Source organism: Scylla paramamosain, unplaced genomic scaffold (genome assembly GCF_035594125.1).
Source record: "Scylla paramamosain isolate STU-SP2022 unplaced genomic scaffold, ASM3559412v1 Contig4, whole genome shotgun sequence".
Lineage (NCBI taxonomy): Eukaryota > Metazoa > Arthropoda > Malacostraca > Decapoda > Portunidae > Scylla > Scylla paramamosain.
In genome coordinates this window covers 1-20101 of record NW_026973669.1, presented here as the reverse complement: position 1 = coordinate 20101, position 20101 = coordinate 1, and the positions used below count along the sequence as shown (strand labels likewise).

Sequence of the window (20101 nt, the reverse complement as noted above, 5' to 3'; positions counted from 1 at the left end):
ACCCTGCGACTGTCAGGTGAACACCAGTAATGCTTTTGTGTCTGTGTAGCCAGTGTAAAATGCACGCCTGACTGCCCAGCTACTCTCTTTAAGCAGCACCTCGCTAGCATGAGCAGTGCTGCAGTCTGATGGTAGACTGATAAGTGTAGTTGAAAGTACTCACAGGTGTCACAAAATCACAGTCTTGTATTTACACTGAGTGCATCAGGTCCTACTTGAAGGCAAGCACTCATCAAAAATATAAACATGCAATTCACAGCAAAGCAAAGTATACAACTCACATCGTCCCAACACTTGAAAAAATGAACATGATGTGATTCTTTAAACAATCGGCTGTTTAGTCCTGCTCCTGACGACAAGTCTTGAGCCACATGCTGACTGATGGCAGTATGGAGGGGCTGGGAGGTGAACACAACGTGTTCTCCAAGCCGAGCTCTGCTACCAGCCCCAAGAGATTCTCTGAAGGGTTTTAACCTAAGCTATCCTAGCCTACCCTAAGCCACCTATCCTAAGCAGGCATAACCTAACCTAACCAACCCATGCCTGAGGAGGATGAATTGCTACAGTACGACCAAACTGCAAACTACAAAACTGTGATGTTCGTTATTGATTGTTTATGTTATGGACGATTTTGAGCACAAAACACGACGGAATTACTTCACTCTGCCTCTTCTCCTGTCGTCCCCCTGTGACCTTGGGGACTCGTTGGAAAGCGTGGTTTATGGACGGGGAACGCAGAAGTGCTCGTTTTTTGTACTTGAATGGAGACGAAAGCTTAAAATAAGACAATCCTAACCTGACCTAACCTGACCTGATCTATCATAACATAACCGGATCTAACCTAACCTAACCGTTTTCCACTGCCTGGCCAACGCTTTAGCCATGAACACAAGTGCATGGTTTGCCTGCTTCAGACTCTTGCCACGGTTTCCAAAATCCTTCGTACCAATGATGGAATCAGAGGCCGGGTCAAAATGGAGAGATTCTCTCACGGTCACTACATGAAATGCATGCCACAGAGAGTCTCTTCCTTCGACATAGTCTCTACTCTCTTCCTCAGGACTGTCAGAATTTGTTTGCTCCTGCCTACTTGAATGGAAGTTTGCCTTAGCCAAAGGTGAAGACTGCAACTGCTGGGGAGTGAAAAAGTAGAGCTTTAAAATCTACACGCCTTAGGACTATGGTAACGCAAGGCCAGAGCAAACCTCCTCCTTTGCCCGCCCCCCACATCTTCTGCCCTTCTTATTTCCTAAGCCATTAATTACCTGTGCTCTGATAAACTCCTGCACTTCAGGGCTTGCATATGGAGAAATAGAGTTTTCAGCTGCTGTGGATTCTTCAGGGTCTGCTACCTCAATCCCTTGTTTTTTGAGCTTGCTGATGATGTTCTGCAGCAACCTGATTTTTCTAAGCCCTGAAAACATTTCATAATTATTTCAGCTGTTTTGTTGATAATTATCATAACTTCAAAAATTCCAGTTTGTCTTTCACATACCAGATTCACATTTGTAGCTGCCTCTGGAAAGTGGTGTTTCCACATAAAACAAAACAAAGGTCAGGTCATTATAACAACGGTTCAAAGACAAACGTGAACTGATGCGGAAAACTCAATAAAATATACAATTATAGCACTTTTTTTTTTTTATGTAGGAAGGATACTGGCCAAGGGCAACAAAAATCTAATCAAAAAAATGCCCAATGAAATGCCAGTCCCATAAAAGGGTCACAGCAGTGGTCATAAATTGGTCGATAAGTGTCTTGAAACCTCCCTCTTGAAGGAATTCAAGTCATAGGAAGGTGGAAATACAGAAGCAGGCAGGGAGTTCCAGAGTTTACCAGAGAAAGGGATGAATGATTGAGAATACTGGTTAACTCTTGCATTAGAGAGGTGGACAGAATAGGGGTGAGAGAAAGAAGAAAGTCTTGTGCAGCGAGGCCACGGAAGGAGGGGAGGCATGCAGTCAGCAAGATCAGAAGAGCAGTTGGCATGAAAATAGCAGTAGAAGACAGCTAGATATGCAACATTGCGGTGGTGAGAGAGAGGCTGAAGACAGTCAGTTAGAGGAGAGGAGTTGATGAGACGAAAAGCTTTTGATTCCACCCTGTCTAGAAGAGCAGTATGAGTGGAACCCCCCCAGACATGTGAAGCATACTCCATACATGGACAGATAAGGCCCTTGTACAGAGTTAGCAGCTGGGGGGGTGAGAAAAACTGGCGGAGACGTCTCAGAACACCTAAAGTCATAGAAGCTGTTTTAGCTAGAGATGAGATGTGAAGTTTCCAGTTCAGATTATAAGTAAAGGACAGACCGAGGATGTTCAGTGTAGAAGAGGGGGACAGTTGAGTGTCATTGAAGAAGAGGGGATAGTTGTCTGGAAGGTTGTGTTGAGTTGATAGATGGAGGAATTGAGTTTTTGAGGCATTGAACAATACCAAGTTTGCTCTGCCCCAATCAGAAATTTTAGAAAGATCAGAAGTGAGGCGTTCTGTGGCTTCCCTGCGTGATATGTTTACCTCCTGAAGGGTTGGACGTCTATGAAAAGACGTGGAAAAGTGCAGGGTGATATCATCAGCATAGGAGTGGATAGGGCAAGAAGTTTGGTTTAGATCATTAATGAATAATAAGAAGAGAGTGGGTGACAGGACAGAACCCTGAGGAACACCACTGTTAATAGATTTAGGAGAAGAACAGTGACCGTCTACCACAGCAGCAATAGAATGGTCAGAAAGGAAACTTGAGATGAAGTTACAGAGAGAAGGATAGAAACCGTAGGAGGGTAGTTTAGAAATCAAAGCTTTGTGCCAGACTCTATCAAAGGGTTTTGATATGTCCAAGGCAAACAGCAAAAGTTTCACCAAAGTCTCTAAAAGAGGATGACCAAGACTCAGTAAGGAAAGCCAGAAGATCACCAGTAGAGCAGCCTTGACGGAACCCATACTGGCGATCAGATAGAAGGTTGTGAAGTGATAGATGTTTAAGAATCTTCCTGTTGAGGATAGATTCAAAAACTTTAGATAAGCAGGAAATTAAAGCAATAGGACGGTAGTTTGAGGGATTAGAGCGGTCACCCTATTTAGGAACAGGTTGAATGTAGGCAAACTTCCAGCAAGAAGGAAAGGTAGATGTTGACAGACAGAGCTGAAAGAGTTTGACTAGGCAAGGTGCAAGCACGGAGGCACAGTTTCGGAGAACAATAGGAGGGACCCCATCAGGTCCATAAGCCTTCCGAGGGTTTAGGCCAGCGAGGGCATGGAAAACATCATTGCGAAGAATTTTAATACGTGGCATGAAGTAGTCAGAGGGTGGAGGAGAGGGAGGAACAAGCCCAGAATCGTCCAAGGTAGAGTTTTTAGCAAAGGTTTGAGCAAAGAGTTCAGCTTTAGAAATAGATGTGATAGCAGTGGTGCCATCTGGTTGAAGTAGAGGAGGGAAAGAAGAAGAAGCAAAGTTATTGGAGATATTTTTGGCTAGATGCCAGAAATCACGAGGGGAGTTAGATCTTGAAAGCTTTTGACATTTTCTGTTAATGAAGGAGTTTTTGGCTAGTTGGAGAACAGACTTGGCATGGTTCCAGGCAAAAATATAAAGTGCATGAGATTCTTACAACATTGTGAAGCAAATAAAAGCAGTCACCAGGCTTGGGGCAAGGCTGTGGTGGTGTCTGGCCTGCTGCCCCAAGCTGCTGCTCAGTGATGGGACACTGTGCGGGCACCTGAAAAGGGACGCCACCTGCTGAATGGGCAATGTGTTAGTCATGGTGGCTTTCAAGTGTGTACATTCACACGGTGTACACTTGCCTCGGGAGAGCCCTCACTGTCACCTGACTGTTGAGGGCTTTATGAGAGACCACAGTTTTCATATAGCCTGGCTAGTTTTAGCTGCAAGTAATGGCTCAGCATTGCCTCAAACTACCATGTGTTTTGCCTCTGGCAACAGAAGCCTGCATTACAACCACTAGCACATGTACATGGGTGTGACAGACACATAAATTGGTGATGTGTGCACCATCTGCAGGCAAAGTGTCTCATGGAAGCGACACCAGTATCACCACTTGTAGGAACAGGAGAAACCATGATTTACTTATTGAGAATAAATCATATTAAAATGTAATGACAACACATATTCATAAGAAACTCTACTGTTACCAGTATAGTAATAAGCAAAAGTTACTCAAAGAGACATACTGCATTAAACAACAAATGAAGATATATATCAAGGTATTCTGCATGAATGAACCTTTGTCACACACACAGCTACACACACATACACATATACACACACACACACACACACACACACACACACACACACACACACAAAGAAGGAAAAGATATGTGTGGAAAAATTAGTGGGGACATTACAAGAAGAAAAAGAGCTAACTGGAGAGATCGAAGAAATTAAAAGATTGGGTAGATATGTTGAGGGTGGACAGAGTCCTATGAAAATAAGGTTTAGGTCACAAGTGGCAGCTGAAGAAACACTGAGTAAATCATGGAAACTGGCCAAGGTGGAAGAATGCAAACAAGTGTGGATAAAAAAAGATAGAACAAGAGAAGAGAGAGATACTATAAATGAACTAAAAGAAGCAAATGAAAAAAATGGAAAACTATCAGAGGTGGAGAAAAAAACTGTTCTTTTGGAGGGTTATGGACATGAGGTTGAGAAAGTGGTACATGAGGGAAGTAAATGCGGAAAGGGAAGACTAAAAGTAGCATACACGAACATAAATGGACTAATGGCGGCAGTGTTGGAACTAGAAGACTATTTAAAAGAGGAGAAACTGGACATCATGGGATTCATTGAAACTAAATTGGCAAGTGAAGGGGATATATTAAATATTGGTGAAGGAAAATATAACCTATGGATGAGAAATAGAAAGAATAAATGGGGAGGAAGTGTGATGCTTCTAGTTAGGAAGGATTTATTAGTGGAATCTGTCACATATGGGGTGGAGGAGGCAGAAGTATTGAAAATAAGTTTGACAGAATATTGGAAGATACCGTAACGTTGTGGTCATTTATGTTCCCCCCCTATTCCAACTCTTGGAGAGAGGATTAATATAAGAAAATGCCTGAGGACACAAGGACATGTTTGGCAGAGCTGCTTGAGGAAAATGACGATATACTCCTGATGGGGGAATTTAACTGTAAAGAGATATCTGGGGAGAACTGGACCACAGAAGGCAGGGAGTCATCATGGGGGAACAAGCTACTAGACTAGACATGGCTATTGAAAATTTCCTGACACAGTGGTTTACAAATGACACCAAATGACAAGATTTAGGGGAAATGAATCACCTTCAAGGCTTGATATAATTTTCACCAAGGAACAAGAAATAGCAGACCTTAAATACATAAACCCAACAGGAAAAAGTAGTCATGTGCTGATTCAGTTCACAGTTATGAATCATAACCTCAGTATAAGGAAAGAGGACCACAGAAGAGAATGGCTAAACTACAGCAAGACTAACTTTGGAGAACTTAGGAAGTATTTTAGTGAAGTGAATTGGAACATAGTTATTCAAAAGGAAGACAAAGGAAAAGTGGACAGCTTTCCTGGACATTTATAATAAGGGAGTAGAGAAATTGGTACCCAAAAGATCACCAGAGAGCCTTTTCAAAAAGGATTGGTACAACAGATGTGCAACAGCTAGATTGGAGAAAGAAAAAGCATGGAACATGTGGAAGAAAAACAAGAGACTGGAGCTGTGGAACAATTATATAAGGAAGAGGAACAAATATGTCAAAACTTGCAGAGATGAGCAGAAAAATTTTGAAAGCAACGTTGTGGAGAAATGTAAAGACCAAAATTATTTTATAAATTCATTAGTGGAAAATTAAAGAGTAAAGATGAAATAAGTACAGTAAAAGCTGGAGAAGGGACAGTGGATGACCCAGAAGAGGTAGCTGAAGTGTTTAACAGATACTTCCACTCTGTGTTTACTAAGGAAATTTATTTCAGAGGTGAGAGGACAGCGTTATAAAAAGAGACCGACCTAAAGGAGATTAAAACATCAGTAGATGAAGTAAAGAATATGTTGGAAGACCTGGATGTAAGGAAAGCAATGGGTCCTGATGGTGTCTCCAGTTGGATTTAAAAAAAGTGTAGCTCACAATTAGTCTCAGCATTGCACAATTTAATTAGCACTACCCAGGTAAAAGGTAGAGTACCCATAGACTGGAAACGGGTGGATATTACCCCAATCCACAAGACCAGAAGTAAAGAAGATCCATAAAATTATAGACCTGTATCGCTCACAAGTGTGGTGGCGAAGATTTGTGAAAAGATTATCAAGAACAGATGGGTGAAATACCTAGAAGACAACAAGGTGATAACAAAGAAACAGTTTGGTTTCAGAAAAAGATCTTGTGTTACGAATTTGATGTTTCTACTCAAGAGTAATAGATATAGTGCAAGAAAGAGATGGATGGGCCGACTGCATATACTTAGATCTGAGAAAAGCATTCGATAAAGTTCCACACAGAAGACTAATATGGAAACTGGAAAAGATTGGAGGACTCAGTGGATCACTGATAAAGTGGATGACAGACTTTTGACAAACAGAGAAATGAGGACAGTAATTAAAGGCAGCAGATCAAACTGGAGAACAGTAATAAGTGGCGTCCCACAAGATTCGGTACTTGCACCTATTATGCTCGCAATTTATGTAAGTGATATGACAGAAGGTGTAGAGTTACATGAACCTTTTTGCTGATGACGCTAAGATTATGAGGAAAGTAACAAATGAAGAGGATTGCAATGCTTTAAATCAGGATTTAATTAAGATTAATGAATAGTCATTGAGGTGGAACATGGAGTTTAATGCTAAAAAAAATGTAGTGTGATGAGGTTTGGAAAAAGTTTGAAAAGACTAGTTGGCAACTATTACTTAGGGAATGAGGAAATCTCTACAAGATCAGAAGAAAAAACCTAGGAGTAATTATTACTAATAATTTATCATTTGGGAAACACATAAACAAAATTATAGGAGAAACATATTTTCTGCTGAGAAACATCAAGATAGCATTCTCCTATACTGATGAATATATATATATATATATATATATATATATATATATATATATATATATATATATATATATATATATATATATATATATATATATATATATATATATATATATATATATATATATATAAAATGATAACAACGATGATACGTCCGAGACTGGAGTACGCAGCATTAGTGTGGTTGCCAAGTTTGAAAAAGAATACAAGGAAGTTAAGGAAGTTAGAAAGAATCTAGAAAGCTGCAACTAAAATCCCTGCTAGCTTAAGAGAGTATAGTTATGAGGAAAGGTTGAAGAGATTGGACCTGACTACACTAGAAAAAAGGAGGGAAAGAGGTGATTTGATACCAATATATAGAATATTAGAAGGAATGGAAAAGTTGGACAGAGAAGACCTCTTGATACCAGATATGAGAGACACAAGAGGACATGGAATGAGAAGGAGTGTTTGCAGAAGACATCAAGAAACATAGCTTCCCCCACAAAAATATAAGAGTGTGGAATGAACTTAAGGATGAGACCGTGTGTGAAGACAATTCATAAAGTTAAAGAAAATCTAGATAAAAGTTGATATGGAGACGGGATAGCACTAGCCTAGTGTGGCTCTTGTCTTGTATTTCACAACTAGGTAAATACACCCACACACACACACACACACACACACACACACACACACACACACACAAACAGCTACACACACACACACACACACACACACAAACACACACACACACACACACACACACACACCATGTGGTGCACGCCTTGAGCAGATGTGTTGTGAGAGGGCTCCAGAAGAAATACAACTTTGCCAGATAGAAGTTGGAATAAACACAAACTCCAGGGCCTAAGGCATGGAGCTATACTATATGTACTGTCCCGCCCTGTATATGAAAAAAAAAAATAAATAAATAAATAAACAAGAGAAATGACAGAGGGTGGTGGTGCCGGAGCGACAGGTGGAACAGCTGATGAGTGTAAACAAATGGCCAACGAAGACGAAGACGGAATGGAGAGTTGGTCAGAAGTACGTAATAGTCCAGGTATGAAGGACTTCCAAGGCTTTAGACCAGAAGAAATGGAAATGGCAAGAACGACCATGTTTAGAAAGTGTCTGATGCTCAAGAAAACTGTGCATGAATTGACGGTTAGGGTAGCTTCTCTAGAAAGAAAAAATTGTGAATTAAGGAAATGCTGTGGCAGTTACGCAGAGAAAGTTAAGGACTGTGTTAGGACAGTAAATGTAAATACACAAAACATCAACGAAATTAATAAAAGGCAACAGGATTGGACAAAAAAACAGGAAGAGGAGAAGGTGAATATCAAAGACATTATGGAGATCCAGTTGAAGGAAGAGATGGAAAATTCTGTAGTGAAAGTAATCAAGTAAAAAGAGAAGTTAGTTAGAGACACAGTAAAAAAAAAAAAAAAAGTGTGTGGTAGTGCTTGATGTCAAGGATGAAGTGAAACCTATCAAATATGAGAGAGAAATTTGATAAAGAGTCAGTCAAGAAAGTGATTAGTCAAGCTGTTGAGGAAAGTGACAGCACAGTGGAAGAGACTGAAGAAGTGACAAGGATTTGCAAATATGTGCAAGGAGGTAACAGGCCAATCAAAGTTAGGTTTAAGTCTCAAATTGCAGCTGAAACAGTTCTGTCTAGTGCCTGGAAACTATCAAAAAAAAAAAAAAAAAGACTACTTTTAAACAAAATATGGATAAGAAGAGACTTAAGTGAAGAGGAAAGAAAGAAAATGAACGATATGTTGAATCAGGCAAAGGCAAAAAATGGGGAACAAACCGAAGAAGAGGAAAAGAAATTCTACTGGAAAGCAGTAGACATGAAACTAAAGAAGTAGTTTGCAGGAAACAGGGAGAGGCGTTGAAAGAGATAAAGGTGGCATACACCAGTGTCAATGGGATATTATCAGTACAAGAAGAGTTAAATGGTTTCCTAAGGGAAAATAAGTCTGACATTATAGTAGTTACTGAATTTAAATTAAGTGATGAAGTTACTGCAGTTAATATTGATGAAGAGAAGTACAATATGTGGATGAAGAATAAAAAAAAATAAACAGGGTGATGGAGTAATGATGTTGACAAGGAAAGAGCTACAAGTGAAAGAAGTGTTCTTTGGAGAAAGACACGAGGAAATGATTGAAGTGAAGGTGAAATGGGCAGTAAATGGTCTAAGGACCTTTGTTGTGGTATATATCCCACCTAAGACAAGCTCATGGGATTTAGATGAATATCATACTCTACTGGAAGACACAAGATTTTGGACAGAATAATGAGTAAGAATGACAGGCTAGTACTGCTGGGAGATTCGAACTGCAAGGAAGTTTGCTGGGAAGATTTGACAACCACGGGAGGGGTCATGTCACGGGGATGCAGACTCTTGACACTGGCAAAGAAAAACACTTACCCACTGGGTTAGAGAAAATGCAAGATACAAAGAAAATGAAGAACCACCAAGACTAGATTTAGTGTTTACTAAAGAACCAGAAATTGCTGATAAAATGGAATACAAACGTCCAATAGGAAAAGTGACCACGTAGTAACAGAACTAAACTTGAAGAAATTTAAAGAAGAATTAAGGAGAAGAAACCACAGGATTGGAAGATTCAATCATAAGAAAAGAAAATTTGATCAGCTTAAGAAATACTTTGAAGAAACTGACTGGATTATGTTTAAAGAAGTAAGGGGAGTGGAAAGTAAATGGAAAGAATTTGTTGAAATATATAATGGAGTGCAAAGATGTATACCAAAAGTAAGAGGAAGAGAAGAGATACTGCTACAAAGAAATGGAAGAGAGGAAGAAGACAAAATTTGTTGGCAGGGTACAAGACAAAGAGAAACGAACAGGCGAAGATATGGAGAAGGGCATAGAAAATACGAGATAGATATAACAGAAAAATGCAAAGACCAACCAAAACTGTTCTACAGACATATTGACAATAAAGTACAATGAAAGAAAATAATAGAAAAATTAGAAGTAGATGGCAAAGAATATGAAGACTGAGGATATGGTAGCGGTGACGAGTGATGCCTTTCAGTCAGTCTTCGCCAATGAAAGCGAATTTATACTACAAGAAAGTGAAGGAGCAGCAGTTAACTCTCTTGAAGAAATTGATGTAGCTATCAGTGAAATACAGGAAATGATGCAGATGTTAGAAGTAGATAAAGCACAGGGACCAGATGGTGTATCAAACTGTGTTTTAAAGGGATGCAATAATCAATTGGCAGACAAAATACATCATATTGCAGAGCATTCATTACAAGAGAGCAAGGTACCAAGTGACTGGAAAAAGGCTGGTATTACACCAATATTTAAAGGGGGGGTGTAAAAAAGACCCTCTGAATTATAGACCAATATCATTAACATCATTTGTGGCAAAAATATGTGAATGAATTGTGAAAGATAGATGGATTCATTTTTTGGAAGAAAATGGCATGATAACATGTACGAGTAATTTGATTTGCTTTTACTGATTGACACAGTACAGGAGCATAATTGAAGGGTAGATGGTATCTACCTGGATTTGAAAAGGCCTTTGACAAGTTGCCACATAAGAGACTCCTGTGGAAGATAAAAAAAAAACACTGGTGGAGTGAAAGGGGGTCTCTTGAAGTGGATGGAAGACTCCCTAAGCAATAGAGAAATGAGAGCAGTTATTAGAGATCAAATACTTGGAGAAAAGTAGCAAGTGGAGTACCTCAAGGCTCTGTACTGGCTCCAGTCATCTTCACTGTGTACACTGATGATATGACAGAAGGGATCAACAGCCATATGAGTTTAATTGTGGATGATGCCAAACTGATGAAAAAAAAATTGAAACGGAGGAAGATCAGAAAGCTTTACGACAAGATTTGAACCGAACTGAAAAAAGAAAAAAAATGGAGCTGTAAATGAGAAATTAATTTTAATGCAAAGAAATGTAGCTGACAGGAATTTGAGAAGAGTAAAAAAGACCATCTGGTGATTATAAGTTGGGAAATGACTATATTGCAAAAAGAATAAAGGAGAAAGACCTTGGAGTGATAGTAGCAGACACACTGACTGCTGATAACCATATAAACAAGATTTTTGGGGAAACAATGAATTTGTTAAGAAATTTAAGAATTGCATTCGCATACTTGGATGAAGAAATGATGAGGAAACAAACTAACTGTAACGATTTGTCCGAAGTTGGAATGTGGAATGTTGGAAGGATACAGAGGGGAGGAGAAACCATCTATGCCAGACCTGGTGTTTACATAAAAACCGGAGCCCAATTAAATGTTTAAGCCCAATGGGAAAAAGTGACAATAGATGAAAAACTACTTAAAGGATAGAGAAATGAGAACTGTGATCAGTGACACCTGTTCAAGATGGAGTAATGTAACAAGCGGAGTGCCACAGGGGTCAGTGTTAGCACCCATTATGTTCCAAATATACATCAATGATATGCAGGAATGTTTGACCAGTTATTTTAATCTGCTTGCTGGTGATGCAAAATTGTTAAGAGTAACAAAGAGCCATGCTGATTGTTTGGAGCTGCGAAGAGATATGACAAGACTTATGGGTGGAGCAAGAAGTAGAAATTGGAATTGAATGCTAACAAATGCCATATGAAGGAACTGGGAAAGAGTAAAAGACCTGCATGGGACTATAAAATGTGGGAGGAAGTAATAATGAAGAGCAAGGAGGAGAAAGACCTAGGAGTGGTTATTCAAGATATACCCTGACCCCTGAACAATGAACAAGTGAAATACCTGGCTTGATGTACAGGATGTTAACAAATGTTAGGGTGGCATTTCATTACATGGACAAGACTAAGATGAAAAAAATTATAGCCACTATGCTACGTCCCAGGCTGGAACATGCAATAGTGGTGTGTTCTCCGCATATGAAGAAGGACATGAAGAAGTTGGAAAGAATTCAGTGGGCAGCTACAACGATGGTACCAAAGCTGAAAGAAAAGACTTAACGTGCAGAGAAAGGATGAAAGAAATGTGATTGCCAACTTTGCAAGTTAGAAGAGAAAGAGGAGATCTAACAACGATGTATAAAACGGTTAACCGCACTGAGAGGATAGACAAACAGGACCTGGCAGTGCTGAAAGAAGATGAAGCTGGACGGATGAGAGGACACTCAAAGATCCGGAAGAGTCAGTGTTTGAGGGACATCAAGAGCAGTTTCCCACACAGGACTGTGGATATCTGGAACAGCCTAAATGAAGAGGTTGTTATAACACCAAATGCAGATAAATTTAAGGAAATACTGGATAAATATAGATATGGAGATAGGACACTATGAGCCCTGCTGGAACCTGCAATATGCAACTAGGTAAATACACACACACACACACACACACACACACACACACACACACACACACACAATGATATGGCATTGGCCTTCACCACACAAGACAGGTGAAAAATTAATGTAAGACATTACCTTGTCTGGCATCCCAGCTAACATGTGGTGGAAGGTCCGGGTGATCGTGTCATCATTCGTTTTCAGCCGTCCAAAATTTGTCCTGTAAACATCTCCACAAATAACCAAGTAGTAAACATCACATGGTGATATTACAAACATTTTGTTATTTTAAAATCATAAAATAATAACTTGATATAACACAATTAATTTCTCCCCATAATGTGGAAGCTGTACTTGTGACATGTCCATGACCACTCAGGCATCAATCCTGGATGCTTCATGTTCTACTGGGGACAAAATTAAAATATGAACCTTAGAAAAAAAAAAAAAAAAGGAAGATAAAATAAATAACTGCTTATACAAATATAACATGTAAATATACAGCAAGGGAAATGTGGGATGAGATGTTCCAAGTTATTTGATGTTTAGAGTATGTGCTCACAATTTTGTTTGCATTGTGCATTTGAAGGTAAACAATTATTAAACAACTATTTATGGGAAGGAATATGGCAAACACTAAGAAGTAATAAACAATTAAGGTGTGTGTATACATACATCTATGCACCTTCGAGTGTCCCACTGCTGTTACCACCGTGGCTGTCGTGTGCAGGACTGCCACCTCAAGGACTGCCACCTATGCACCTTCAAGTGTCCCACTGCTGTGACTGCCAATGCTGTCATGTACAGGACTGCCACCTCAAGGACTGCCATCTATGCACCTTCAAGTGTCCCACTGCTGTGACCGCCATGGCTGTCGTGTACAGGACTGCCACCTATGTACGTTCAAGTGTCCCACTGCTGTGACCGCCGTGGCTGTCGTGTACAGGACTGCCACCTATGCACCTTCAAGCGTCCCACTGCTGTGACCGCCGTGGCTGTCGTGTACAGGACTGCCACCTCAAGGATGCCATCTATGCACCTTCAAGTGACCCACTGCTGTGACCACCGTGGCTGTCGTGTGTGGGACTGCCACCTCAAGGACTGCCATCTATGCACCTTCAAGTGTTCCACTGCTGTGACCACCGTGGCTGTCGTGTACAGGACTGCCATCTCAAGGACTGCCATCTCAGCAAATTCCAATGCACTGAGAATGACATGCTGAAGAAACAAAAAAAATAAGTAAATAAACAACAACAATAACAAACTGTAGACAAGCTGTGTTGTACAGTTCCATATTTTACCTAAACCGTGAGGCAATATTCAAATGTAGCGAACATTTGATATACATTATTTTACAAATCACAACCTCCGACCACTGTGCCGTGCTTCACAGTGCCTCAGGAAAGCACCGTCACCAGCGCGCATCCAGACAGGAATGACGGTTAGGTACAACAGTACTCGCCGTATTAAGTCGGCAACTCTCAAGATAATTCCAATACTTTTCAATATAACTATGAGTACTGCCAAAATTTCTCATCATACGATGCAAACACTGCATTTTAAAACATGTATATAATCAGGGACAAAAAAATACAACTATTGAAAATAGCCTCTCATCACGTACGGGACGGCATTACTGAGAAGATGACACTTGCTCCAAAGAAAACAAGAAGGAAACAGTCATCACAGACTACCTGGGTGTGTTTCTGACAAGCTACATTCAGGTTTTTCACTCACTGGAACCGTCTGAAAATGTAGTGGAGATGTAATAACCAGAAAGTTACTCTAAATGCATACCTACACTCAATATTTGTGCACCACAGAACTTGACATAAAATCATCAGAGAAGGAGAGGTGGAAATAGTGAGAGTTTAGATCCCAAACTTGTACGTGTAGTTTTATCTTTAGGCATACTGCTGCATTTTGCTGTTTTTCCAGGTGAATTTCTTTCTTAGAAACCAATAACCTTGCAAAGAGATATTTATACAAGCAATCTACTGCAACACTTTGCCCAAGAAACTACACCTGCTTATGAAAATGTGCACCTGGTCTTCATGTGAATCCTGTACAACATATATTATCCACACACACACTCTGCATGTACACATCATCTTTTGTCACATCCTACCAGGAATTTCACCTGCTGCACAGTCACTCATCAACCCATTACGTGAAAAAACAATCCAAAGTAAATTTCCCATTTACCTACAAACTCCATATGGTGGACAAGACTTTTTTTTTTTCCAGGTAAGTTTTGATGTGATTTTTTAAAATCTTCATTCACTTCCTGTCACAAATCATTCAGTTTTCATTTTTACCACCTGTCCACCATAAGGAACAGTAATTTATGACAAAAATTAATTGCAGATTAGTCAAAATGCACCAAAACTTAGCATAAAAAATGGTTTTGTCCCTGTAAATACTCCTCTACACTGTGCAGTTCACAGTTTACAGCAGTTGCTCACAATAGCACTCCTGATAAAAACTAAACAATTAAAAGAAAAAAACAAAAAATGCTCACTGGCAGCATTAACATAAGTTTCTGACATCATGGGGTTCCTAACCTAACCCGACTTAAACCAAACCTAACCAACCTTCCCACCTAACCTGACTTAACCAACCATCCTAACTAACTCAACTTGACTTAAACAAACCAAACCTAGCCAACCATCCTAACCTAACCTAAGTTAGCAAAACAAAACCTAACCAACCTACCTAATTAACCTAACTCAACCAAACCAAACCTAAACAACCAACCTAATTAACCTGACTTAACCAAACCAAACCTAACTTACCTACGGACACTGCTAATTACCGTCAACTACCGTCAACTGCCGTCAACTACCGTCAACTGCCGTCAACTACCGTCAACTACTGTCACCTCCCTCATGATTTAACAATTCAACACTTGTCATCAACTGTCGTCAATTGTGAGGATTACAGACAGACAGACAGGAGCCTTGGCTCCTGTCTGTCTGGCTCGAGTGGACTTCCTAGTAGCCATTGTAGCTGAAGTGAAATGGTGGCGGTCACTAAGGCTAAACAAAAGTAAACTCGTCACTGGTAGGTCAGTTGTCATGGGAATGGTTTGATACCTGAACGTTTCGCTCCTTAGTAGAATTTCGGTAGTCAAAGTTGACGGTATAGTTGAAGGTAGTTGACGGCAGTTGTGTGTGTGTGTGTGTGTGTGTGTGTGATAGCAGGGAGGGAGGAGGGTGGAGTTGGAGAAAAGGAAAGAGGGAGATAGCAGGGAGGGGGGAGGGAAGGACTGGGAGGAAGGGAGGGAGGAGGGATGGGATGGGAGATAAGGCGACAAGCGTGTGTGCATGTGTGTCTGGGTGTGGGTGTGTGTAATAATAATGATAATAATAATAATAATAATAATAATAATAATAATAATAATAATAATAATAGTAATTATTATTATTATTGTTGTTATAATAATAATAATATTATTATCTCTCTCTCTCTCTCTCTCTCTCTCTCTCTCTCTCTCTCTCTCTCTCTCTCCATAGTTGACGGTAGGGAGGGAGGGGATAGGGAGGGTTGGAGGGAGGAGGTAGTTGACGGCAGTTGACGGTAGTTGACGGCAGTTGACGGTAGTTGACGGCAATTGACGGTAGTTGACGGTAATTAGCACAGGCGTACCTAACTAACCTAACTTTCTAACTAACCTAATCTTAACACGTCGGAAAGAAAGCCAATAAATGTTCAGAAATCGTTGCTGGTGTCAGTATGTGACACACACATATATATGGACTTCATAATACTCAGTACGAGGAGCTCCAGCCAGTGAGATCCGTCATGAAAGCTGAAGTGAATATGTATAGGTGGTGTCTGATTCAACAAATGCACTATCTATTTCATAACCCTCTTAAAATGACAACTGCATCCTTGAAGTGCATTGAGTAAACATTTATTTATGTACCCCTTCATCTCTTATTTGCTACTATACTCACCTCTTGGTATCCTTAGGCATGTAGCTTTTTGGGACCATCCTTGTCCCTCTCCATTCACACACACACAGCAGGGATTCTTTTAAATTCCTGGTCTTGATCTCGATCTTGATGGTACTGGTGGCTCAGGATCAAAAAAAAGAGAAACGAACAGCATCCTCTATCCTAATTGTTCATACACCTGGCACGCCACATTCTCTCCAGAAACTCTTTCACCGCCTCAATCATCCTTTCATTCGCCTCTCTACACAGTCCCAGCAACAACACCATGCATTCTTTTCCTGTCTTCTCCACTCTTTCATTCCTATCATGTCCTAACTCAGTCAGTATCACTTGCATCATCTCATTCCTGTCTCTAGCATACTTCACACACTCCAGCACCACATGTTCCACCGTCTCATCCTCTCCCATGTCACACATCTGGCACACTTTGCTGCGGGACTCAGACCACCTGTAACTCCTTGCATTCACATCCATACACTGTGCCCTCACTCGGAAGAGATCACCGCCCAGGCTTCCATCATACCACTTTTTCATGCCTCGGGGCCCCTTTCTCCATGTACCATTCCAGGGTCTTCTTTCTTTCCATCTCATTCTTCCATTCATTCAGTCCCGCATATTTCACTTCTCTGTCTATCTCATTCTTCCATTTTTTCACATCCCATTCGGCTCCCACTCTGCCTCCTCTTGTTACCACCCATTCATGCACATTTTGATTGCTCACAGCCATTCTTATCGCCCACACAACTTGCAATCCATTCCTGTCTGTCATTCTCATGCACCTTTTCCTCCATTTGCTTCCACTTTCATTCCACAGGTACACCTTCCATGCTATTCTTGCATCATTCATTCTCTCAAGCCTAATCTTGTACCTAAGTGTGGCTTTTGTGAGTCTTTCCCTAAAAGTGCTCCATCCCATATCACCTCTCAAGGCTTCAGCTGCTGTGTACCTCGGTGCACTCAGTGCCATCCTTGCTATTCTATTCTGGCCCACTTCTAAACTTATCAATTACACTTTCATTCCATGCAATCACATCCATACCATACATTATACTTGGCACAGCCACACTCTTCCACACTTCTCAACACATCATACTTACTTGCTCTCATCCTTGCCGCGCTTCCCAACCGACCTACCGACTGGTTTACCATACTTATCTTTTCATTTTTTTGCCTTTGCACACCCACTAGGACTCATCCACATCCCTAAGTACTTGTATTCTTGCACCTGTTTCAACTCATTCTCTCCAAGCCTCCATACCACATTACTTTCATCCTCTGACCTATTCACAATCATTACTTTGCTTTTCTCACTGCTAAACCGTACTCCAAAGTCTTTTCCATAACCATCCACAACATCCAACAAACTTTGAAATTCATCTGCCGATTCACTCATAACAACTACATCATCTGCATAAAGAAGCACACATACTTTATCATTCCCCACACTTACCCCTACATACAATCTTCTCATTCTAGCTGCTAACTCCTCTGTATACAGGCTAAAAGGGGTTGGTGACAATATACAGCCTTGCCTAACTCCTCTCTCACTCTTCACCCAGTCTGTTTCTATGTCTCCTAGTCTGTATCTAGCTCTTGTGTCCACATACATACTTTGCACTATGTTAACTATCTTTGCACTCAATCCAATCTTTTCTAAGACTCTACCTAGCATTTCTTTGTTCACTCTATCATAAGCTTTCTCTATATCCAGAATACCTAGGTACAATTTATCCCCATCCTTCTTTTCTTCTCAGTCATTTCATTCACCACAAACATATTGTCCTCAGCTCTCCTATCCACACGAAAACCATTCTGTTCTTCACCAGCACTCAAGCTCTCTCAATCCATTTACACAGTCTCTCATTCAACACTGCACTAAAAACTTTACCTATTGTATTCACTAATGCAATTGGCCTGTAGCTCTTCAACTCATTCTTACTCTTAAATCGTCCCTTATGCAACAGACACACTCGGCTCTCATTCCACTTTCTTGGCATTCTCTCTTCATTCCACACTCGGTTGAATAATTCAGTCATTCTATCAATCACTACCTCCCCACCATTCTTGTAGAGCTCATACAGTATATCATCTGAACCTGCTGCCTTGCCATTCTTCTGCCTTCTCACACAGCTCTCCACTTCCTCCCTGCTGATTCTTTCATCCAATTCATCTGCATTCTTCCTTTCCAGTGTCAAACATCCTCACACTAAACATCTCACCTATCCCACCTTCTTCCCAGAACCCTTTGATTGCCTCCATGATTCCCTCCTTCTCTGTTATAACTACACCATCCACTGTTAGACTCTCCACACCAACACTGCCTGACATATTATTACCTCTCATGAACTTGTACCATTCACGGCCAACTTCCATACCTTTCTCTCTTAAAGATTGAATCACACTCCTTTCACTCTTCACTTTAGCATTCACTATCATTCGTCTTGTCAAACACTGCTGTTTCACATACATTGCCCATGCATTCTGATACTCATTCTCTGCCTCATTGCTTTCATGCCTCTTTTTCCTTAGCCATCTACAATCTCTACTCATTCTCTTTCGCTCCTTACTAGCAGCTTTGATTTCATCATTCCACCATGGTTTACATACATTCTTTCTTCTACCTACTCTCACAAACTCTATCTGTTTCTGAGCAGCACCCCTCACATCCTCAACCAGTTTTTCATTCAGCTGCTCCACGTCATGCACACTTTCGTCATCCTTCAGTTTTTGACTACCGCTTCGGATCTTACTCGGGGACCGGCATTTCAGTGGTCTTTTTTTATTTTGCTGGATTTTTGTTACCCTTGGCCTGTGTTCCCGCTACATAAGAAATGAAAAATCACAGACACACACACACAGGCCATAATAATACACACTGACACATCGCCACAGCCACCAGTGAACACTTATGTCGCCACCAAGTGAAACTTTCTGAAAACTGTGACATTATTATATTATTACATCACATTATATTATATACCTTTCATTGCGATACAATCAGCACCATGGTTTCCCTTTTCTCTCCGGCAGAGCTACAAGCTTCCTGAAGAACTGCATGAGGAATTGCTCTCAACAGTCAGTCGCTGGGACGACGTGCAGGCGGTGTCCATCCTCCTGTGTAAGGGCGCGCCTATAGAGCTCCTGTGTGGCCTTTCCGTCCTCAGACTGGCTGTCACCACCGACCGCATAAACACCGTCAGCCTGCTGCTGGCTAGCAGTGCACCACTGCCTGCCAGCTTGCTGCAGGAGGCTTGGCAGAGCCCCGACGTGACTTACAGGGTGCTGGCCCTACTCACCACCGTGAGTACCCTTCCCTGTCTCACAGAACTACCTCACTTTATAAAGATGAGGACGAGCACCGGTACTGGACCCAAGTCTCAGCGGTGGCTCCTCTGCAGAGTGGAAAGTGTTTGAACAACTTGGGTGAGTTATAGGTCTGTTAGTTGTAGAGGACAAGCCTTTGTGTTTCAGTACCGTCAGTTTCAAGTTTTAGTGCTGCACATGACAGACCTGCAGCACACCAAAGCTGCCCAACATTAGAGATCATGCAACAGAATCTTATAATTTCATAAAAGGACACTTCAGTGTAATGTTTAGAACAAGCAATGAAATAGATCTCATAATAGTTGAATCCATGTTAATTCATCATTATAATCCTAAAGGTAATTGTAATAATGCTTGTCAAACCTAATATTTGATTATAATTCATCATTATAATCCTAAAAGTAATTGTAATAATGCTTGTCAAACCTAATATTTGATTATAATTCATCATTATAATCCTAAAGGTAATTGTAATAATGCTT

General features: G+C 40.6%; 1 protein-coding gene and 1 long non-coding RNA gene across 5 annotated transcripts in view; one reads left to right on the top strand and one right to left on the bottom strand.

Annotated features, from left to right (window-relative positions):
* LOC135096557 (serine/threonine-protein phosphatase 6 regulatory ankyrin repeat subunit A-like) overlaps window positions 1–19987 on the top strand; it is a 76564-nt gene extending 56577 nt beyond the window's left edge. For 3 of the 4 annotated variants that reach the window (XM_063998130.1, XM_063998129.1, XM_063998131.1), the window contains one exon: window positions 19326–19987. In XM_063998130.1, coding sequence (XP_063854200.1) covers window positions 19326–19709 — 384 coding nt within the window. In that variant the 3' untranslated portion in view covers window positions 19710–19987. The remainder of the gene's footprint in view (window positions 1–19325) is intronic. The other variant, XM_063998128.1, reaches the window with a different exon arrangement.
* On the bottom strand, window positions 568–13786 carry LOC135096558 (uncharacterized). The gene is made up of 3 exons (XR_010264803.1): window positions 12475–13786; window positions 3607–3731; window positions 568–1414 (listed from the first exon to the last, which is right to left on the bottom strand). It is a non-coding gene; the product is annotated as an uncharacterized LOC135096558 (long non-coding RNA).
* Window positions 19988–20101: the final 114 nt, after the last annotated feature.